This window comes from Cydia fagiglandana, chromosome 14 (assembly GCF_963556715.1).
Source record: "Cydia fagiglandana chromosome 14, ilCydFagi1.1, whole genome shotgun sequence".
NCBI lineage: Eukaryota > Metazoa > Arthropoda > Insecta > Lepidoptera > Tortricidae > Cydia > Cydia fagiglandana.
Window position 1 is genome coordinate 18587543 of NC_085945.1, and position 24391 is coordinate 18611933.

The 24391-nt window shown below is 38.7% G+C and overlaps 4 protein-coding genes and 1 long non-coding RNA gene across 10 annotated transcripts in view; 3 read left to right on the top strand and 2 right to left on the bottom strand.

Annotated features, from left to right (window-relative positions):
• Positions 1-16785, bottom strand: part of LOC134670911 (protein kinase C and casein kinase substrate in neurons protein 1) — a 172339-nt gene extending 155554 nt beyond the window's left edge. The window contains exons 1-2 of the mRNA XM_063528734.1: positions 16503-16785; positions 2047-2135 (exon numbers count right to left, since the gene is read on the bottom strand). The gene's annotated coding sequence lies outside the window, so the exon portion shown is untranslated. The remainder of the gene's footprint in view (positions 1-2046; positions 2136-16502) is intronic.
• Positions 1-24391, top strand: part of LOC134670921 (uncharacterized) — a 236359-nt gene that overhangs the window by 180130 nt on the left and 31838 nt on the right. The window lies entirely within an intron of this gene.
• Positions 1-24391, top strand: part of LOC134670912 (SWI/SNF-related matrix-associated actin-dependent regulator of chromatin subfamily E member 1-like) — a 382337-nt gene that overhangs the window by 47843 nt on the left and 310103 nt on the right. The gene's annotated exons all lie outside the window — the stretch shown is intronic.
• Positions 17486-19807, bottom strand: LOC134670576 (uncharacterized). The gene is made up of 2 exons (XR_010099094.1): positions 19153-19807; positions 17486-18883 (listed from the first exon to the last, which is right to left on the bottom strand). It is a non-coding gene; the product is annotated as an uncharacterized LOC134670576 (long non-coding RNA).
• LOC134670474 (uncharacterized) lies at positions 23081-24066 on the top strand. Its single transcript, XM_063528301.1, has 2 exons — positions 23081-23989; positions 24055-24066. The coding sequence occupies exons 1-2, from the start codon at positions 23081-23083 to the stop codon at positions 24064-24066; spliced, it is 921 nt and encodes a 306-aa protein (XP_063384371.1).

The following is a 24391-nucleotide window of genomic DNA, read 5'->3' on the forward strand; positions in this document are numbered from 1 at the left end:
ATTTGGAATTGGAAGCATAATTAAAAAAATCCATTACTCTGTAGGGTTTTTTTTATATTACCTACTCCCCTTAAACCTGCGTGAAATACCAGCGAACTGTATGAGGAAGTGTGATGAAGAGTACCTATACTATTCCTTGTCATATATCTTTCATTATCCGTAAACGAACATAATGTTTAGTTAGAATCGAAAAAATGACTCTTCGACTTTTCTTTAAACTTGCAAAAATCCTCAAGAAACAGCATAAACATAACCGCACATTATGTAACTTAGTCATAATCAAACATATACATACTACATTTCATATTTTAAGACAGTAACATTCGATAACTGTATTTACTAATATATAACACTATCGGTACCAAGGCCGCGTGATTCACCGTTTAAAGGAACACTTGTGCGTATTGTGATAGTATTTAATTTGCGTGTGACTCATTACGTTTACGTTTTCTTTAGTTTCGCGGTCGCCTGCGGTGAACCTTGACTTTCACAGCTGGAGGAACGTAGGACGGGTTGTCGTGCCGTTTCTAATCGAAATACAATCGATGTTAAGCATGTTACAATACATTTTCTTAAAAATGTCAAAGAAATAAAAAGTAGGTAGGTACTTACCACTGGTTCTAACCTAAATCAGTAATTAGGTTAGGATCAGTAGTAAGACTCAGTGAACCTTGGAGATGCAGGCGCAAGAAATCCGTAACTGAGGTACTGTAACGCTTACGAAAACGATAAGCAGATGAGTCTGATGAGTAAATACTGAATGAGTAATCATACTGAATATATGAATATGGAACTGATTGCTTCTAAAGGCCTGTGCACACCGGCTGCGTGTGCGTGACGTGCACGTGCGCGTGCGGCGTTGTAGTATACAGATCCTTATGAGAGACGGCACACCGCTTGCGTGACGTGTGCGTGTGCGGCTCCAACATTTTAGCGCACGCACACGCGCACGTCACGCACACGCAAGCCGGTGTGGCTCGGCCTTAAAACGTTTTTGGTTTAGTAGTTCCTACAGATATTATCATGGACATTATGTTATGTGGTAGGGACGGTAAAAGCACACCCCTTTTAGTGGTCAGATCTAACCGTACTTTTCAAATCTCTCTTAAATACCACAATGTAAAACTGTCCTGAAATAGTATAAAAACGACGCCAATGTATCTAAAAGTTTGTGCTCCTTTCAAGTATTTTCTGCCCTCCGGCCACAGAGAGTCAACTTTCGGGCCGCAGCGCTAAACTAAGTTGCAATGGTTTTAGGTCAAGGCAGGCCATAGGATAATAAAAACTGGTTTATGGGGTGCCGTCCCTCGTAATACCCTTACGACTTAGTAAAGCAGTGAACCGGTTGAAAATAAGGGTACCGGCGTCAATGGAGTGTTAGTCTACTAAGGTACCATCGCCCACACTGTGCTGCACTGTGCAAAAATATGTTACTCTTTGATGGCCGCAAAAATATGTGACACGCTCTTAGGGCCCCCCCACATCTGGCGTCTTTCGAGCGTCGGCGTCTACAATTCTATGTCCGACGTCGACGCAACGTCGACGCAACTGCGCAGCGACGTCATTTTCCATAGCGCTGGACCGACGCCGACAGACGCCGACGCTCGAAAGACGCCAGATGTGGGGGGGCCCTTATGGCTCTACAAATAAGACCTTGTCAGATATTTTTGCAGCCTTCGAAGAATAACATATTATTGCAGGTGACTGTACAAGTACATATTTATCCAATTGCACGAATTTATTTTAGGAAATCTTTCGATAATAGTAATTATACATATAAATCATAAGTAACTACATACATTCTGAACTACACAGGTGTAATGTGCCCGAGCCGGATCCGAACCGGCGTTCAACTTGAGCGGCTAGCGCCATAACCTCTTGGCTAGTGGTCACAGCTCAGCAGCCTCCGTTCCAATTTCATGAGTATACGAGTGCAAGGGCTAGGAAAGCCTTTGAGCACACTTTAAGGGCGTTAGGGCGAGCAGTAAGTGCGTACACGTGATTTTAAATAAATAAAACTCGTAGTGTTCTCAAAGAATGACTTACAAATGATAAATCCGAGCAGCGTGGCGCCCCCCGTCCCGGAGCTTCTAGAGTATCATCGATGCACTTCACAGGCACGAGCACAACACTATCTGTGGACAAACAAACATACAATCAAACACTGCTGCAATCAGCTGGCGTAATGCCTTGATCACACGTACCGTGTACAGTGGCGAGAGAGTGCCCTCGACCGAGTAAAGGCTCACAAACCGAACTGGGCTATAACCGCGAAAATCGAAGTTCGCAAATTGCGGGCATTTTTCTCTGTCACTCTAATTACGCCTTCATTGGAGTAAAAGAGAAAGATCCCCGCAATTTGCGAATTTCGGTTTTGGCGGTAGCCCCTCTGAGCACTCGGGCACTCGCTACTGTACTCGGTACGATCGGTGTGATCAAGACGTAAGATGGACGGAGCTATCCATGTGATAGAACACATGTCACTTATAAACACCGCGCGATTTTAAGAGATAAATTGTCACTATCACGATGCCATGTAGACAAGTCCGACCACATATCTATACGATACACTAAATCTAAATACCCCTACCTCCTACTCCCCCTTTAGATTATTTAGTCCAAACTAGTCCAAAGCTATGCCTGTTAAGGTAAGTCTCACATAATACAGAAAAATATTCTGAATTAAGAATTAAATCCACAGAATAGGTACTAGGCTATAGCCATATCATTTGACATAGTTATACCTTCGTAAAATCATAATTTTAGAGCAAAATATATTAATTTAAATTAGTAATGTTCTGCCATCAACAATTTATGTACTGCAACCGGTATGCACTCCAGTCTAACTATAGTACCTAATATGTATGCACACTGCTAGCCCCGGCCGCGGAACAGCCGGATTTCCACTGTACCCACAATGGCCGTCCTTGGCCGACCCTCATCCCAGCACTCCTAACACTACCTACACTCAAAACTCAACTTAACCACCAGCTTGTAAGACCTATTTTCCAATGATAAGATTCAGTAAAAGGCCATTGATGATTATGCGAAAAAAGTCTCGTTTCAAGAATTCATCTCCGTGGAGGTATAATAATGGAATGATGGTATAGCAGGAAATTAGTTTTTTGCAGTGCTGAATGCACTCTTTTCGTGCAAGACTGCAAGTGCATTGAATTTCCGATTGGTATTGGCATGGCATAAAAATGAAATAAATATATGCGATTCTGATTACGGACCATCCGGTCCATATTTGGAATGTATATATTTAATAAAATATTTACTTATGAATCACCCATTTAACTTTGTAGCGTGAAATTCACGAACAATAGAATATAAAGTTACACTAACAAAAGGAAATTATCGAAAATCTGTCTCCCAAACATCGACAAAACAAATTGTAAACAAACTGACAAACTTTTAATTGCTACTCAACTGTACCTTAGAAATTACGTTTTCTGTCGAACAACTTTGTCATTGTAAGTTAAAAGGGCTCAAAACACTTCTAAATGCAATCACTTCGAAACAAAACAAATAACATTAAACGTCTTCACTCTCCACTAACCACTTCACTCCACTTGAGCTACTAAGTGCCAAATAAAGAACAATATTCACTTACGAAGATTACATGTTTTAATTACTTTTTCGGTTCAGACAATTTTTTGATTGGAGAAAACTTTTTTCTGTAAACAGCATTTTTTATGGTCTTTAGAAGTAGATTATGTTTATTTCTATTTGGTTATCCAAATAATAAAGGTAAATGGTGCATTTCGCGATAAAATCGTCTTATTCGACATCGATTCGACCAAATAGGTAGATTTTCTGATATCTATAGGTAATTTTTTTTTACCTATAGGTAAAGCCGCGAAATTGGACGATAGTTACAACATTCAGTATTTACGGTTGAAAAAAGTCTTCTTCTAAATGTAAATTGTGCAAAACGAAAAACAATAGCTAAGCTAACCGCACATGTCCAATGAGAGGTACTTGGGGCGCGCGCGGTCGAGTTGTACTAATCGAATTAGTGGAGTGTGCGAAGGAGGGAGCTAGGGTGGAAGCAAGGGTTAAGGACGGACAGCCGAAAGTGTGAGGTGTGGCACAGAATAAATAAATACTAGGTAGACTCACTCTCTAACGAAACGCGTTTACTACGCTCAAGGACAGTGATATGGCCGCTAGGTAGCGACAGCGCCACGCGCGGCTTATGCAGGGATGCCAACGTAGTGGTTTTACCACTAAATTTAGGGGGAAATAAACCAGCTAGGGGTTTTTTAGGGGCTAAATATTTTTAGTGGTTTTTTTAGGGTTTTTTTTAGGGTAGAAAAAGGCGGCAAATTTGAAAAATGTAGGCGCGAAGGGATATCGTCTCATAGAAAATTTGAATTTCGCGCCTTTTTCTACTGACAAGATTTGCTTCACCATCTATAACGTTCATATGTATGTATGATCACAAAAATGTCGAACCGGTTTAAAATCATAATATTGTACTAAATTCTGAAAAATGTATAAAAAAAATTAATTAAACGTATAATTTCTTTTATTTTTTATTTAGTGGTTATTCCAAAATAATAGTACAGTTTTAGGGGTTTTTAAGTTGAGCTCTAGGGGTAAAAAAAATTGGAGTTGGCAACCCTGGGCTTATGGCTAGCCACCAAAATTGGTGTGGAACGGATGTACTTGCTACCTGTTGCAAAGCGACGAAATCGCGGAGTGAGCCACGCCTGTGTATGGTTATAGTGGATAGTGGAGTAGTGGCTCAGACGGCCGTTAATACCAGGATCCACGTTCGTTCGTCTATTTGCAATATTTGCATGTCTGGGTCATTTTGTTTACACTACACTATTTTCTTCAAAATTGGGAATTTTGATCTTATTTCCACTCAGAATCAAGAGCTCATTCGATCCCAATAAGAGAAAAAAGTTTCAACCAATATCAACCTTCGTGCATTCCAACAAAGTTTCCGAAGACGCGCTACAAACGAAAAGCGTGGCGTTCAAAGGGTTAAAAATGCTGCAATAAAATGCGCGACAAGATCCCTAATTGCCCGATTTTTTTTTTTTGTATTATGAATGGGCTTACTCATGGCCACAGACTAGCCGAGGCGTAGACGTGGCCTACGATGGAGCGAGCTTGCCCAGAAGGTGCCTGTTCACTCTTGATTTGAAGGTTGCCCGATGTTCCTTTTCAGGAAAAAGACGCATAAATTGAAAGACTAAAGAGCTACTAGAATGTATGAATGGCGGTAAAAGAAGAATGAGCTTTTAGTGTAACACGGCGTATAAATACTCCCAAGAAAGAGTCATTCATGTACATGACCATTGTTAATGAAAACCTTAAAGTATTTGCAACAGCAAAAACGTTTAACTGAATCGAATAGCGGACCTAAACAATTCATACCGACTGGACCGCTCCCAAACGGGGACAAAAAATATTTAATTTCAATACAAACTTAACTGTCTTTGATCGCGTGCTTTGGAGCAATGACCATTTCGACTAACTCTCCCTACATCGTACCTCACCCTAATTTATCACTGCAAAAATAACTTTAACAATGTGTAAACAAAGTTCACAATTGGAGGCATTGTCTAATACTAATATGAGGTTGAGTACATTTCGATTTAAACGAGTGCTGCGGTCCTAACAATTACTTCCCAAACAAGCTCTCCGGACTTGCCATTCATCATTCGAGAGCAAATTACTGGTCTCCGACGCTTCCGCGATGGTTTTAAAGGACTTAAGTACTTGAGACACTGGACCGTGTATGTTCTTTCGACGTAAGAAAGAAGACGTGCGTTTGGACTTTTCATAATGAGAGTAATGGTAATGGTTTGATTGTTCATTAGACGCTGAAAGAAAGTGCGCTAGATTTGTAGCTGAGTTTGTTATCCTGGTTATGGTTGTTTTTTAATATCAAAGTATACTGCGACGAAATAAGATTTTTCTATGGTCTATTAAGGGTTATTTTACTTCTAAAAACAGCACACAGATTTCTAAAAAGTCAGCATAGCCGTTAGCTAACCGAACGGATAGAAAACTTATGATCCAAATATCTGGACATGTACCCGTGTATTTGGTAGGTTGAATTTGTGAACATAACTCTACAATCAACAGTAACATGGTTAATTAAAAAAACGAAGGTTTTTCTAATCTAATCTCAAACACGTAGCAAAACAATTATAACAAACAGATACACGGTCAAACATAGGTACAGTACTAGAAGGTTTCAAGAACCAAGGAGATCGTTCGGATACTGTCACTTATTGGATTTATATGGTCAAACGGGGCCAACTTTGACCTCTGCTCTAAAGGGCAATGTGGTCAATGCAGATGTATATCTTCTGAGGAATGTGGGTAAAAGGCTCCCTGCCACTAAAGACCCAGTGGTATCATTAGCAGTATTTGTAAGATGCCTATTTCACAGTATGTTTATTAATTATAATGTTACCTTAAATCACACGCTTTTGACATAATTTAGTTCACTATAAGCAACTTTTAACAAAATTTAACAAAGGTTTGCTAAGTTTTATGAAATTAGTGAATTAGTGCATATTCAGATAAATTTGCGTTTCAGATAGTATATGACGACTGTACCTATGTAACAGTGTATTTGTATTCAAATGTATTCAAACCCTAAGTTACGTTGAGCAGATGATTTGGTAGGTATCACGGAGCACAGCATGCTAATTTTATGTGGTCGTCCGTTACGAGGATTTGCATCGAGATTGTGAAAGCAACAGAGCTGGTAATAATCGATCATGTTTGCATAACATATCCTCGCGCTATGTTAGGTTGTAGGAGAGGTAATTTATATGCAATAGTGCCATTTATTACAAATATTATGTTACTTTGAACGCTGTAATGTTAGTAACTAATTAACTAGCTTCCACCGTCAACACTGATAACAAACTGGTAAGCTCTTATAGGCTTGTGTTGAGGGTACAAGACGACAATACATATAATAGATACTTAAATACAAATACATATAAGACACGTTAGGAAACAAATTCATTAAACTGAGATAATTTGACAAGAAAAATAATACTTTGGTCGCTTTTTGTACACATAATAATTTATGATGATGTAAAAGATCAAATCGTTTAAAAGGTAGTACTCGTAGTAGTGCGATGATATCTTTCTGTTTCTTAGGTACGAGTATACAGTAAAGCAAGAGTGCATGAATGATTGTAAATAACTACCTAGTTTTATCTCGGAAAACATTATTCATATGTGCATCAAACTTGCACTTGCTCTTCTTGTGAGTGCCGCTATATGTCAAAGGATCAAACCAGTCTCAACAGTAAATATAAAAATAGACACTAAAATGACAGGCAACTTTCCAGACTGGTCAGTATACCGAACTGTAAAAAGGCTTTAAAATCATCGTAATATTACAACACTTACGCCGTTCTTAAAATAAACTCTCGAGGTAATAGGATACTTACCAAAACAAGCGCTCAAAAAACGTTAGACTAACACCTACACGCGGCAGCATCTGAGATAACCTTTTTATATCAAAACGTTGTTGTTTTTATAAAACAAACACTCGCCCAAGAAATATACAAATGATATCATAATGGCAAAAACAGTGTAACTATGAAATCAGGTTAGGTCGGTGACCGGGCCGAAAAGCGGACGCTGGTTCCAGTAAATGTGAAATGGCTACAAAAACGTATCTCGATCTGTGAGATAAGCATCTTTGTACAAACTCATGTCGCTAAATGCTTGACAATGGGAATTGTACTCTGTTACGTTGGACGTAAGGTTTTATTTGTAAAAAAGCTAATTGTGCACAATAGTGAACTTTGCAGTCGCAATAACAGATGTTTTACACGATTTTGTTTAATTTGTAACGTTAGGCGCAGATGAATTTAAAAATAATGAGCCTAGCTCTAGTAAATTAGTACCTAGTAAATTTAAATTATTTTTCGATGAAGGTCTTAGTTTTATCAGTCTGTAACATAGTAATTTCAGTTTGAGAATTAACTGAGAACTTCATTTCATTGATGAATGATGAATGAGTAATAAACGAAAGTGTTTAATGAATATCAATTGTAAGAAAGTATAACTTTATTTGAATGATTCCATCATGCTTAAGTAAGATGATAGAATCCAATAATTTAACTCTTTGTAGATAACTTTTGTGCCTTATTTCAGAAAAAAAGCGCTCTGAGCAAAACCGCTGGAAGCTGACTGCATCACATATAATACAAAGATAAAGAACAAAAGAACCCGCGAACCACTTCGTTCAATCGATCGTCTATTTGCCTGTATATCGAAGATGCAAGAGTGAAAGAGATGTAAATTGACAAAGCTGCGTGTCTTTTCGACATTCGCGGTAGCTTGTTAGCGTATTCGCTTGAAGCGATTTTCTCGAGGCATTCTTGTTAGTGTGAGATGCTTTTAACTGAAACATTAGCAAATTAAGAAGATATTAACCGATCTAAGCGTTTGCAGGAAATACCTATAGCGATTTTCTCCAATTAATGGCAGAGCAATGCGTTTAATAACGAAGAGTGCGGTGCTAAGTGGAGTCGGGGATAGACACGCTATTAGAGCATTATGAAATTGCTGCTTCCGCTGAGATCTTACCCTGTTAAGAATGTTGCTGATAGGTTATGTCTCATTTTTACACTAGAAAGGTACTTTACTATACTTTACCAACGAATTCAAGATTTAAGCTTGAAGTATTATTCATTACGTGTATTATCATAACATTATATGTACCTCTAACATCGAATGATGGTAACAGTTCCTTCAAGTTTATTTAGATTAGGCTTAATTAAAAAAAATACTTTAATATCACATATAAAAAATAAGGTGATGTTAAACTGCCAAAAAAATTCTAAAAACATTTTACATAACAGCTAATCCATATAAAATGAACTTTCATAGGGGCCATCATACGACAAGGTACCTATAGTATGTGATGATACTATTATGTGTATTATGTACTTCTAGGGTGATGGATCATATAACAGCGGAAAATACTAGGCTAGACACTTTAGACAGGAAAATAAAACTATTTCTATTAATACCTTTATTATGTTTATCGTTAAAGTTCGATGTATCAAAAGATACTCGAAAACCTCGTAGTTAATTAGTAACATCGGAATGCGCCGCATATCTCCATTTCAAAATGAGAATCTCAATGAAAAGCAAATTAATTGCGACCGATCCCTTTTAAGAGATAGAGATCTCAGTCGGACCTTTCAACCAGAATATCATGATCTCTTATTAAGCATATGCTGTTACAGATCAGGTGACAGTTATACTGGTTCAATATGTAGCGAACTCTCGATACGAGACAGGCAACGCCAGAGTCATCGTTCGTGCTTCTGCGATACGCCTGAGTCAAATATTTATTTCAATTGCATATAGCCTGGCGAGTCGAAGCATGTGTGTAATTGTACGCCACTTAAATATGGAATTTAACTTCTGCATAGAAGGTTCAAATTTCGTTGATATGACTATTAGTTAAAACTAAATGACACTATGGAATCGTTCGTAAGATGCGTTCTCCAATCATACTAAAGGCTCAGAGGAGCTACTGCGAAAACAGAAAATCTAAATCTCTTTATCTGTGTCTCTATCGCTCAAATAAGCAAGAGCAATAAATATGTAGAAGCATAACGACATTTCTATTTTGTTTTTTTTTGCGGCAGGGCATCAGATCAGATAGACGGTGAACTCGCAAGCGAGGTTGGTTACATTGCCTATTGAGGTAAGTACAACCAATTCAATCGACCGATCAAATACTGCAATGCGAACTCACATCGTCTAAATACTCTGAATTGTTTCAAATTTCGAATTCACAAACTCGTTGGCTGCATGAGCGTTCGAATATCTCGCGGTTGGCAAGGCAATGCACGGCTAGGTTTGACCGGGCCGGGCAGGTAGATCGAGAACTCGTCTGCGATCCGGCCGGCCCATTAAAATACCACAGCCCACGCTCGGAGAGAAATTACTATTTACATAACAAAAAACCTCGAATACAGGTGGTATCGGAGCGCTATTGGATTTACAAATCGTGGGTGTGTTTTTGATAAAGAGGCATTATGGGATGGACCAGCAAAGCTCACTACATGTTAGATTTATTTATTGATAACAATAGTCTCATTATGAAACCTTTTTCATGTTTTTAGCTCAGACAAAAAGTATTTTGTATTTGTAATATCTTCCTAAAATCAACAATTATCCCGCCCTCATCCTCAAGAAAGTTCGCTGGCCGGAATCGAAAAATAAAAGCCCCGAGAAGAGAGGCTTCGAACACCAGCTACCGAACTCTTCCGCTTCTCTTCTTCTCAAAAAAAAAAGTATTTTGTATATGCAGGGCTTTATTTAATTCCTTTTGGCCAACCGGCCTTGCCAATTCTTGATATGGACGAGGTCATTGCCTCCTTAAAGCGGACAATTAACCTGACTGCATTGATATCCGTTACGCTCTGACTGCAATAATTACACAGCAAATTAATTTCGGCTGCCTACAGCGCCTGCTCGCCAACGTGCAACATCCCGCGAAAGTGCCGGGCATAATCAATTGCATATATCCTTTATTAAACTTATAATCCGGGATAGTTTCTAATCGTTGCCGAAAACGTAGCAAGGTTGCAATATTGCAACGTCGGATGGGTGCGTTTGCTGGTTTCCGGAAAGAGTGTTGCAACGAGGCACTGGAGCATGCTTCCACGATCATTAGGTTTGTTGAACGTGTTCGGAACTGGCGTTGGAAAGTGCGGATTGCGAAATGTGGCGAGGTTATCATTTATATTTAGCGTTTGGCCGGCGCTATCAGTGTGGCCAACTAGCCAAAACATGAGAAACTTCGGTGATATAAATTGGTCAGATACCTGTGACATTATACGCGCAAAACAAACATGTCTAGCATTGATACATTATCTAATCTAACTAATAAAAATAAAATGTATATATACAACTAAGCGAAGAAAATGCTTCGAACCCAGCCCTTGGCACTGGAGGCCTTGGTAACTTTTTCTTTCGTAGGTATAAGACTTACCTATATATGACGTCCATTTCAGTTTATATACTATATAAAATGACGATAATAGAATACGATAACAAACGTATTCTTGAATGTCACTACTCTTACAATCGGAATCCATGGCATCATCAATGATTTGGTTCCACTTTTTGATTTTTGTTTTCTCATAGACAAAAAACTTCATAGTCTATGTAAAAAAAATAGTTTATACAAATTAGAAGCTAAAGGTTTGCCATCTTTAATTTTTAATACTTTTTTTAATCACGTTTTTACAGCAAGCTTTTTTTATTGATGAAGCCTGTTACTTGTTAAACTCGCAAAAACACACCACAGGCGTAAGTAGAGATAACAGGAGTTGAATAAAAAATCAGACCAGATAAATTAACACATAACATAAATCAATGGGACAAAAACTATTAGTTACCTATCTAGAAAATATGAATTTAATTATGAGTTGAGAAAAAGAGTGGACTGCCCACGATGGTTAATAGTAATTAACATTGTATTGAATATAAAGTAATTTAAGTAACGTACAGTCATACAATGTAAAACACATTATTGTTTATTGCTTGAGGCTCTTTAACAAATTCTTTAAGAGAAATTGTAAAAGAGTACCTAAAATAACAAGCTCTTTATAAACTGTAAATGAAATATCTTTATGTATTAATATTAATGAAAATATTTTAGTAAAATACATAATCACGCAACTCAGCCTTCTAAATAGCATTTCGGAAATGGAAATAGGGGTTATTACTGCAATGTTTTGCTGCCAGAGTGCAGCACTAAGCTAGCTAGTAAACCATAGAGTAACTTAAACATACTCTGCCTTAAACTGTTTTTGACAAGTTATTAAAACACGATGATGTATATCGCCGGATAAGTGACGGACCAATGATTTTAATCTGCTGCGATACAACGCTGTGTAAGCGGCAAGTTTTTTTTAAATATTTTTTTAAACGAACGCAACGATTGCAGTAGTGGCATGCGATGACAGCGTTATTAATATTATGCCTTACATGACAGTGTGCCGTGATTCATGCGACGAGAATGTAATAAGATCCGTAATATTTGCGTTGGTAATAAATCAATATTGCAACGTAAGTTGTGTTGACTACCTTATACAGTTGGTACTGCACGTGTCAATTGAGATTGCACATTTCTGAGGATACCGGGTGGGTAGCCTGTGTATATTTAACACAGACGGTAACAAATTTTAACGGCGCGTTTTGCGTATGTATAATATAATAAAGTTTGGGAACTGTTGTGCTAGGCCAAACCAGTTTAGCCGAGGCGCATTAGAATAAACTAGTTCCTAACAAGCAAGCGATGTGACAGGTGATATATATAATTCCTCACATTACAACCAGTAGGGAGCCTGTACCATGTTAAATACAAACACATCTGTTGTATTCGCCATAAGTTCATGCTTGCACGTTTTTGTTATAGACGAAAAAAATGCGTTAATTGGCATTGTATTTTGACAAACAGAACCGAAATTCTTAGCCACAATGCCCACAATAGCCCGCTAATTAGAGCCAATATCCACGCCCACCACTGTTAACGTTAATTAAATTTATTGATAAGGTTACTCTAATCAGTTTAAAGTATGTTTGTTACCTATAACTTGCATGAAATGTACGTTAGTTAATAAATAAATATGGATCAGGTTCATGGAATTCTCCAAGTTATTCTACTCCATAAAAAAAACAGTTAGGAAGGTACCTAACTCAATGGGCAGCTAGATGTAGGACTGCCTTCTGGGCGCAAGCGGGCGTTCATTACCATAGATAATGAGTTAAAGCCTGACCAGGAATATATGATCACGCATCACGCGCCATGTTGCGGAATTTCACTGGAACGAATTATTTCATGATGATGATGATGATGATGCTCTCCTGACCGATTTCGGCCACAGCGACTGTGTGCTCTGGAGTAGGCAATTTTTAACTCGTGTTATTAGAGTGTAGCTGATCCACTCTCTGGTGCGCCCTTAAGTGGCTCACGTACCCTATCTTCTTGCTAAAATTATTTCATACTATATTACTGAATCGTCACGTCACCCTATACATGAGATTAACAGCGCCCTCCTGACAATGATCATATATTACTGGTCAGGCTTTAAATTGATGGACCGCTCGTCGCCCCGCTACCCGCTGACGCTCTGGCCACGGTGTTAAGGCATTTAGGTTAGCTTATGCTACAAGCAATAAATCCTACGTAATCTACGTCATTGGCGGTTTTCCGTTGTCCTTCAATCCCTCAGTGTCGCCGATAACTTGATAACATGCAAATCACAATCGACTCTCGAAATAAACATTGCAATTTGCATCTTATTACAATAACTTAAGGTTGACTAACGTGTTCATAATTTTGATTCCTACGTTTACTGTCCAGAGAACCGGTCTGTGGCATTAATCGCATAGCTGATCAAGCACTAGCCATATGCGAGTATAAATGTGAAGTAGTGACGGAACTAGAAGCGATGATCGCCCTCGTCGTTGCAAACATTGCATTCAAGTTGTTAGTATAGATCGGGACTATCACGCTCCGCGATTGTTGAGCCATTTAGGGTCCTAGTTAAATTGGTTGTTCAATACTTCCGCTATGGAAGTCCAATTTAGCTAGAACCCTAAATGGCATAACAATCACGAAGCGTGACTCTATAAGATTTTTTTCGAGATTGCGTATTTAATCTTAGTGATAGTTTCGGTTTCGGGTTACGTATCTTCTTACTTTCTAGGGAAGCTATCTACATAGCGTTTACGTTTAGTCTCTATGATGGGACAATATTTAATGGTTAGTAAAGGTAAATGTGTATATTATACCGACATAGCTACCTCTAATTACGAGGATATTACAACAGACAGAGTTTAATTCTGATACCTAGCCTACGATTATGCTCGTTGGTCTGCGTTGTGGTACAGCCACAGAATAAATAATAGTACTAGGTACAGAAGACTCACTCTTAAACAAAACGCGTCTGTTACGATCAGCACAGATATGGCCGCTAGGTGGCGACAGCGCCACGCGCGGCTTATGGCTTTCCCCAAAATTGGGGTGGAACGGATGTACTTTTAGCTACCTGTAGCAAAGCGACGAAATCGCGGAGTGAGCCACGCCTAGTACTAATAAATGTACTTAAAAAAATGTTTAAGGAAAACTAAGTAGGTATTATAAAACGTTTCCGTATACAATAGTGCTTATCGTTGCGGAATTGTGGTTAAATTATAACAAAAAATATGCAGTTTAATATAATTTTCATGGTTCATAAACGGCAAAAATATCACGCATAATGCACCTAAGCATGTTAAAATGGAACACTTCCAAAAAATTCCATCGTGATTTCTTTCACCTAAGTTATTTACTTGGCTAGAAACTGTTTAACCCAATACGTATTAAGGTCGCCTGTTCCGATCTAGGCATTGTTATTAGACAATATCCAGGTTAGCTTATACCTAGTAGCGCAGACTAGCGACAGGCGGCCTTGGTCGTGCTAGCCAATTTCCAAATTCCAATAATACCTGCCTAGATTCCTAGCCTATGCAAGTCTATGTAGGTATTTGTCTACGAACTAGACTACCTAGATAAGTATCATTTAGTGTGGACTTAACTAGATTGTAGGTGTAATAATCGCACTTCTATATTGAAACAACAGATAGGTAGTATAAACCAAAATTATTTTCACCCCACCAGCTCGTAAAGGCTTTCTTTATTCTTCAGAAACAGATGAAAAAGTAGCATTTTATCCACAAGAGATGCAAATCTTGAGTTGTTTCCTCACATTGGTTGGTTGAATTGAATTTTAAGTGATGAGTTTAAATAATAAAGATTTGATTTTACAGTTGGTATATATATTCCTTGCATTGGTGTGGTGAATAATCTTGTTTAACCCTTGTTCCTTGTAACCCTTGCAATGCACAAGATTCCACTTTTGGAAACTTCTCAATTTTGGAATCTTTTGCTTGCTCAGGTATCAAAGTGTCATATCAGGAACTTGTTTATTGATTGGATATGTGAATAGAGTTAGACCAAGTTAAGTTGGCAGTACTGGGGCAAGTTGTAGGCAAGCACTAGAGAAGAGCCAGTGCAAGATGGTCGGATTCCATTAGACAAGCATGTAGTTCTGTATGGTAGTAGTATTATTTATTCAGTGGTATTATAGTCTAATTATTCTAAATGTAGAGACATGTCTCTTTTGTTAAGACATTAGAATGGACTTCTGATGCATAGTCTGATCCTCTACTTTTAATGCTGACTGTATCTGGAATTTAGTAATATGATCCCGATTTTACCCTTTGGGTACGGAACCCTAAAAACATAACAACTCTATAGATAAGTGCTTGTTCAAAATGATCAAATGATTTGGAGCAAAAGTAAAAGATACAGATGTAATATTATTATCCATTGTATTTTCACGGATACATACTAACGTGTCTTGCTATTTCAGTCGGTCTCGGAACAAAAAGTACTGCGGTTGATTGAAGTAGCATGTACAAATAAGAATGTTTCCGAGAAAATATGATGGAAAACAATGAATATGCACTATATCTATATGTCTGATGACAATTTTATAGTTACAAATCTTCTACTTGTATGATTCAGGATACAAGTCTTGTATCCTGAATGGAATAAGCATTATAGTTGGTTTTTTTAGCATTAGGAAGAACTTAAAAGAAGGTACATGTCTTTTTATTGAAAATTTTTAATCAGTAACTATTACATCGAAAGCAGAAGAATATAAATAATCGTATTAGATTCATAATTGTTACATATTTGCCATAACTTATTTTTAAAATGTGTTTTTCAATTTAAAAGACACATCAAGATTGTTTACCTTATTTCTAATGCTAAAAAAAGCGAACTATAGGGCAAATTAGAAATTAATAAGTTGTGAAAATAACTGCATTGTTGTATAAATTAATGTTGACATGGTGCTTATTAATTTTGCTTAATTATACATTTTGAATCTTTTTCAATTATTTTTATATGGTATTATTTTTCCAATATTTAGCTTATTACTTTTCTAGATCGAATTCAAAACTAGATAAACACTACTACAGGAATTCAAGAAGACTTGGATCATGATTCATGAATGAATGTTTTTTTGTGAATGAACAATCAGCTGATGACTTCAATTCTTTAGCTGTTGCGTTAGTTATATTATAAATAGTAAGTATTGGAGATATTTGTGCCACTTTCAATAGACCTAATCATAAGTCATAACACATCGTATATTTTTATTGGTGTTGTAATAACAAAAAAAAAGAAAAAGGAAAATTGCGTTGGTGGTTCGTACGAATACAATGTAATATAACTGGCTACAAGTTCAAGAAATACCTATTACTTTTACGATATAAAAGAATCTTATCAAATTCCACACCATCTCTAATCTTCCGTTATCTCGGACCCGGCCGAGAGCCAAGACTAAACGATCACGCGTCAGCTTTCGTGGCAAACCTGCCCTCAACTTAAACCTGTAATAGCACAATCCAAATAAAAAACTCACCTTTATTTCTTGAAAATTAAATAAACAGCGATCCGTAATCCAATATAACGAATCTTCCACTGATCCTATTATTATAACGACACAACAAACATTCAGCACCGTACCACACAAGCAATTTAACTGACACGCAAAACACTAATGCACGGGAAACGTTTTTCCTGATTAATTTCATTCACTTTTAAACACCGACGGATTGGAAACGTGATTAAATTAACACTAAATTTCGGCAACGGTCGTTTTAGCATCCCTTCCAACTGAACCATCGGCCATCACTAAAAATGTTGCTATACGAAAGTCACGTTACGAACTCACGTGTACAGTTGCCACATGTTATTATGTCATTTATAAATATTTATTTTATTACAAAACTTACAAACATATGGTGTACAATATAGTAATAGTAAGTATTAAAATATAATGTTTGAATGCACATTTCTTAGGATAAAGAGTACTTCACGTATGATCGACGATAAAATTAAATGAGGAGCTAACAAACTGCTTAAATTTTTTTTTGTCTCTGGCAATATCTTAGCTGTCACCTTTCTGTCACTAGTTGTCATTTACCTGTCAAAAGGTAAGTTTGAGCAACTAATCACTGAGCATATAATCACTACGTTTTAAGAGTCGGCACTTTCGAACAAGCCTTAAACCGAATTATGAACGTACATTGTGCCAACACACCAAATACATGTCAATATTGCCAACACAAAAAAAAACAACACTAGGGCTTGCCACTACTGGCGTACCTGCTCTTTATCGATATCGATAAATGTGCGATACAGTCGCCATCAGATATATCGGAGCGGCCGAGGTGCTCAAAAATATCTGAACACGCACCTAGCGCCATGACAATAGAGGCGTGTTCAGATATTTGTGAGCACTTTGGCCGCTTCGATATATCTGATGGCGACTGTACATGCTGCTGTACTGTACTATAGTAACAGTAAATTTTGAGTATCACTAGGATTAATAAAATAAAAGCAAAATATAAAAATAATTTTATTTAACATATTAAAGATATGATACAGATAGTTTATTATTACAATACGCTTATGTTATGAACGTAAAGTTTGTATGGGGTTAAAGTTTTCTTTTGAGCTACGAATTTGAAACTTCGTTAAAAGATATATTATTTAAATACAAGAAAACTAATTTCAGCGTTTTTGAAAATTCAACCTCTAAAGTGATGAAAAAGGGGTTGAAAGTTTGTATGGATATCAAACATTTTTTCGAGTGTTGGACTTGAATCTTTGTATTTAGGGATATTATTAGAAGACAGGAAAAGTAATTTCAGCGTTTTGTAAAATTCATCCCCTAACAGGGTTAAAAAGGGGTTGAAAGTTTGAATCCATTACAAATGGTTTTGAAACTTCTTAGAAAGGCATAATAGCCGTATGCAAAAAAAAGTGATTGCAACGTTTTTGGAATTTCAACCCCTAAGGGGGTTAAAAAGGGGATGGAAGTTTGTCTGCGGGTGCAAATTTTATTTTAAGCAAGGAACTTGAAACTTTGTAAAAACGTTTTAAATTAAAATACAAGAAAACTCATTTCAGCATTTATGAAAATTCATCCCCTAAGGTGGTGAAAAAGGGGTTGAAAGTTTGTATGGAGATCAGATACTTTGTGAGTGCGGAATGCGGAACTTGAATCTTTGTATAAGGGCATAGGTACCTATTATGAGAATACAAGAAAAGTAATTTCAGCAACCAACATCAAAATCCACTTGACTTAAAACTTCATACAACTTGCTAAAAAATGTCAACATTGCTTGGATATGAAAATTATAGGTACTAAAGATGTAAAATGTTGAAGATAAGATTCCACGCGGACGAAGTCGCGGTGTTGCCCGCGACTTCGTCCGCGTGGAATTGATATTGCATACTCGTAATTACATATATTATTTTGCAGCGCTTCTTAGTTGAGCTATCTTTGCAGCGTTCGCAGAAATTTCTTCTGTTTTAATAATATCCGAATTTAATATTTGGCACTGTCTTCTAATTAAGATTTTGGTAAGCGTTGAATTGTTCGAACACTGGGCAAAGGCATTATATGCTGCAGAAAACGGTATGTCTTGGGTGACCTCTTAAAAATTTGTAAAGCAGAAATTTTGTTCATTAAATTCCATCGCTTGCCTCTAGGTTTCCGGGCTTGATTTTTCAGAGAGTCTGATACAACATTTTTCAGAAAATCGGAATCTAATTTGTCCAAATCGACGGATGTTTTTGAGAGTGATGATAACAAACACTGTGTTCGCTGCAACTTTTTTACAAGTTTTTTTTTTCGTGGAGTCATTTCTATGTTGCTGTAGCCATATTTTGGCGGTGTTCCTCGTATACAATCTGTGGTTTTATTCGTTTTTACCCTTGAAGTCGAAGCATCATCTAAAACAAAATGATTTGTTAATAATAATTATGATTAGTAACAAATTGTTCATCACTACATAGTATAAAACAAAGTCGCTTCCCGCTGCCTGTCTGTATGTATGCTTAGATCTCTAAAATTACTTAAGCCCCCATTCGCACGGGAGCTTTTTCAACACGCGTTAAAAAGCGGCCAAGTGCGAGTCGGACTCACCCATGAAGGGTTCCGTAGCAGCAAGTAACATAATAAAATTGCGGTTTACGATTTATGACGTATTAAAAAAAAATACCAGACCTGTCTCTGCGTGCCCATTGGCGTGAACAGCCGCAGCAACCTCGCGTTAGTCGCACACGCGACGACGTCGCTGCCCGCCGTGACGCACAGGATCTCCTCGGTATCGGGCATGGAAACGCTCCACTCCTTGCTGCTGCCGACCAGCGATATGCATACTAGTTTGCTGTAAGATATAGATATTTTTTTAATAGATTAGCTATTGCGTAGTCTATCTATAATAATCACCATTAAAATCTTGTGCATGTCTTATTCAACATAGGAGTTGGCATTACACACAATTCCGATGTTCCGGAAAGGTCATACATAATAAAGGATTTGATTGTATAATCATCTTTTTGAAAGTTGCAAGCCTAACTCTGGTACCACCTTTTTTTTAATACCAGCACTTGTAGTCTGTATCTTTAGGTATTTAAATAAAAGTAAACAAACAATTTTTACATTTTCGGGTAGTTATAAGATTTATTGGTTAACCAACCAAATGCAAAACCGCCTAGATATGTCACCAAACGACCTGACTTTAACCTACGTTATTTGATCGTGTAATGTTTTCATCCAACCTCAACTGGCTTACTTAAGAAGCCATTTGAGGGTAGATTTTGTTTCATCATCATCATCATCATCATCTCAGCCATAAGACGTCCACTGCTGAACATAGGCCTCCCCCTTGGACCTCCATTCGTACCGGTTGGAAGCGACCCGCATCCAGCGTCTTTCGGCGGCCTCTTGATCGCGGCAAGCTGTGATTGGTCAGTTTCATTATAGTTGACTAAACAGAATCGATATGAATATTATAGTTGAGTTGGGAGCCCATACATTAAAAATACCCAATTGAAGTTTGGTATAAGAAATCTTAATTCAAGAATTATAGTCGACGAGTAGAAAAAAAAGTTTTTATTGCACCATTAAAACATTATTTGCATAAATCTGATTTGTCACAATTAGTTATAGAAATACCCATTTGCAAGGAAAATTCACCCTCATCTTCGCAAATCATTCATAATTATTAACCTTGAGATGAATGCATAGTGTTTCCCATTTTATGTATTCTTAAGGAAAATAACAACTAATTCAACTTAGGTATGCATTATATAATTTTTATAGACGTTTTTTTAACGTTATTAAAATGATATACATGGTGGCTAAAATATAACTGCATTCCCGTTGCCAGGGAGGTTTGGTATTATACTGAACAACTTTTACTATGGGGACAACACCGAAATGGCGAAAAAGAAAAGGGTGTTTCATACATTTTGGCTGGTCCATTTTCTATGGAAGGATAAGTAATTTTTTCACCATTAACCTAGTGTCAAATTGTACTGGTAAATAACCATGGTAACTCCAGGTTTAACCGGTTAAGCCCGGGTTGGCGGAATGATACAAATGGGCCTAACTAACCTAGACGTTTCACAGGCCAACACCAGCACGCTCGCAGACAGGCTGGCCATGGTGTGATTCAGGTAGTTGTTGAGATTGATCCCGTGGTGGAGGTTGGTGTCGTGGAACTCTACGTCGATGGTCGACTCGCCGTTCTCCTGCGTGTGGCATCGGACTATGCCGATGTCGTTCCAGCACATGTATCTGGAATGGTAAAAACCATATGCAGTTAACAACATAATTTTAAGCTTTATAATAAATTAAAGGTTTTTTGAAGTACAATGAGCTGCGAATTTGCGTGGAGAAATTATGAATGAATTCATTCATAGTCGCCATGCACTTTTGCGGCTGATGGTACAAGGTGGTGAGTAACTTTGTGAACGCGAATCTAATTTGTATGTGCCGTGCCGCGACACGGGTCTTGACTCGTCTTCCTCTCTCACTGTCCCCAACCCTAGCGTTTCATTCTTGAGCTTCTCTAGTGATATAGCGTTGTCATCATCACCATTGTAGTATCTTAGATATATATTAACAGTTCTCGTACCTATGTTCAAGGTGTCCCGGGGTCGCAGAAAGCTGGAACGGCGCCTGCGGCGGCACCGTGGTCGCCGCCGGCTCGTGCCGCGACACGGGTCTTGACTCGTCTTCGTCTCTCACTGTCCCCAGCCCTAGCGTTTCATTCTTGAGCTTCTCTAGCGATATCGCGTTGTCATCGTCGTCACTGTTATAGTTTTCGATCAAATTGTCCAAGTCATTACCTGAAATAAGAAATCATTAGTATTAAATGCCTAGTTCTAATCTAATCATTAGTATTAAACCTGCGATATGCTGATGACACAACGCTCTTGGCTTCCGATGAGGAGGAGATGAGTCGATTGTTCAAACGAATAGAAGCCGAAAGCATCAAATTAGGACTTCACGTCAACCATGCAAAGACCAAGCTGATGTTTGTGTATCGGAAAAACGCTCCTCCACGAAGCTTACAACTAAAAGATCTCGATTGTGTCAGTGCCTTCACCTACCTCGGCTCACTTATATCTAGCGATGGTAGCTGTGACGGGGAAATTATTCGGAGGATTCAAATATCGAAGGGAGCTATGGCTCGGCTAGATAAGATTTGGAGGGATCGTAGTATATTAAGACAGACAAAGGTTAGACTTGTACGCTCTCTGGTTTTCCCAATCTTTCTGTATGGTTCGGAGACATGGACCATACGAGCCAATATGATAAAGCGTATAAACGCGTTTGAGATGTGGTGTTGGCGCCGACTTTTACGAATTCCGTGGACGGCAATGCGTACCAATCAGTCCATAATGGAGGAGCTACGCATAAAACGCAGGTTGTCAACGATATGCCAGGACCAAATGCTTTCATACTTCGGACACCTCTCACGTCGCTCTCCGGATAGCCTGGAAAGAGTAATAATGACGGGCAAAGTTGAAGGCACGAGACCTCAGGGCCCTCCTCCTGCTAGATGGTGTGCTCAAATTACGGCACCTATGCAATTAAAACTGCACGAGGCCATGCGCATGGCGGGGAATAGAACCCTATGGAGGAACCTGGTCTTCAACAGAAGGATATGATGTCACGATCCTCAGTATTGAGGGACCGACTGAAGAAGTATTAAATAAAACGTGAAGCCATCAGGTTGGCTGTTAATAAGGACAATTTTGTAACTGGGTCCACTTCTTTATTCCCTGATAGTTTTGCTCAATTTGGTGATTTATAATTATATACATTCGGCGACAGACAGAAAGAGATGGCGGCAAATTGTCAAAGGGAAGCTGTTCCCTAGAAGTGGCCACGACCCTCGGTGATGAGGAAACCGATGCAAGGAGGCGGAAGGAGGAGTTTATAATTATAAACCTACCATCATCAGCTCTCTCCACCATTTCAACATCGTCAGGCGCATCAGCATCAGCCTTGCTGTCCTTGCCATAGCAATTCATCAGTGCACCCAGCTGCCCGGACACATCGCAATACGCCAACACACCATTTCCTGAAAGATAAATAGTTTAGATACATACCAGTGGCGGCGCGTCCATAAAAGCCGATTCCCATCGGCTTGCCTGTTTTTGGACGTTTGAGCAGAGTTGTAAAGGAATATGTAAGCCAAATTAGCCCCGGCTTGCCTATGAATATGTTTGACGCGCCGCCACTGATACATACAATACAGGATACACAGAGACTTATTGGTCTAAGAAAAAAAACGGACCTACTTCAAATTCGACTGCTGAGTTAGATGGCGCTCCGGCTCAATACATTATGGGGTACAATAAAACAGATGATGATGATGATGATGATGATGAACGTACTAATTGTACGCATTAACCCCCTTATCCATAAACGCTTACTAAAGTTGACAAGCTGATAATAGTTTGTCCCTTTCCATCATACTCATATACGTCAGAAAGGGACAAACGATTATTATCGGCTTGTGAACTTTAGTAAACGTTTATGAATAAGGGGGTAAGTCGTGGACAGACGCAAATGTATATGCAGCATAACTGTTAATTAGCTCACCACCCTTACAAATATGTATGGAATGTATGTCTACTAAAAGCATAGTAGTACGAGAAGTGGTGCGCTGTGTGCTGCGTGCTCGCGAGGCGGAACGATACGTAGCTGTCATCTGCTGCGACTTATCGCGTGCTTTCGACACAGCAGACCACGCTCTAGTTGCAGATAAATTGGCTCACTACGGTATCCGAGCCGCGGCCTCCAAACTAATACTGTCATTTATGACCGACAGGGCCCAGGTTGTCATCGGGGATGGAGGTAAGGTTGTGTCCTCCGAACTACGAAACCTGATGGGAGTGCCTCAAGGATCGTGCCTCTCCAACACACTTTTTAGCATTTTGCTGAACGACCTGCCAAAGGCAATAAAAGGTGCAGACATACTGATGTACGCCGATGACGTCACGGCAGTCGTCAGTGCGACCGCTGAACGGGGGTTGGAAGAGGCACTTAACCTTGTTATGGAACAACTGCACCAGTGGTTCCGGTCAAACGGTCTCGCTTTAAATAAAGAGAAAACGAGCTACATGACATTTAAATTAAATGGTCATAGAAGCCCAACCATGAGGGTTAGTGCAGGTGGTGCCCCTTTACAGCACGTGACCTGCACACGTCTGCTCGGGTTCCAGCTCGACAACGTGCTCTCATGGGAAGCGCACATTAATGAACTGTGTGGAAGGCTAGGGCGCGCGTGCTTTGCATTGCGACGGTTGGCGAGCACAGCCGGAAAGGGCGCAGTGCGAGAGTGCTATTTTGCGACGGTGCACTCTCTCTTGACGTACGGCGTTGAGCTATGGGGACGTGCTTCCGACTGGGGACGTGTGTTCTCTATGCAGAAGCGTGCCGTACGCGCGATGGCCGGCAAGGCTGCTGATGCACCGGCACGAGACATCTTCCGCGATCTCAAGATTCTGCCCCTACCGTGCCTATTTATTAACCAAGTTGCAATATTCATGCGCGAAAACCTAGATATGTTTAAGTGCAGAGGCATTAACACCAATTACAGCCTCCGAAGTAATAGGCACCATAATAGGCTAGTCACCGAAGCACACAGGCTTGCGAAGTCAGAGCGGTCCGTCTACATTTTAGGCCCCTCCATTTACAACCGCCTGCCTGATACTGTAAGGAATGCAACTTCCATCGCGACGTTTAAACTAAAACTAAAAAAGTGGCTGTCGGAAAAATTATTTTACACCTATCAAGATTTTTTTGATTTACCAATAATTCTTTAAATAAAAAACATAACGCAAGAACATGTACCTACTTATGTTTATGAAATAATATGTAAATGTAATTAATTTATAAAATATATTGTATAAATATAATTTAATATTGTGATATTA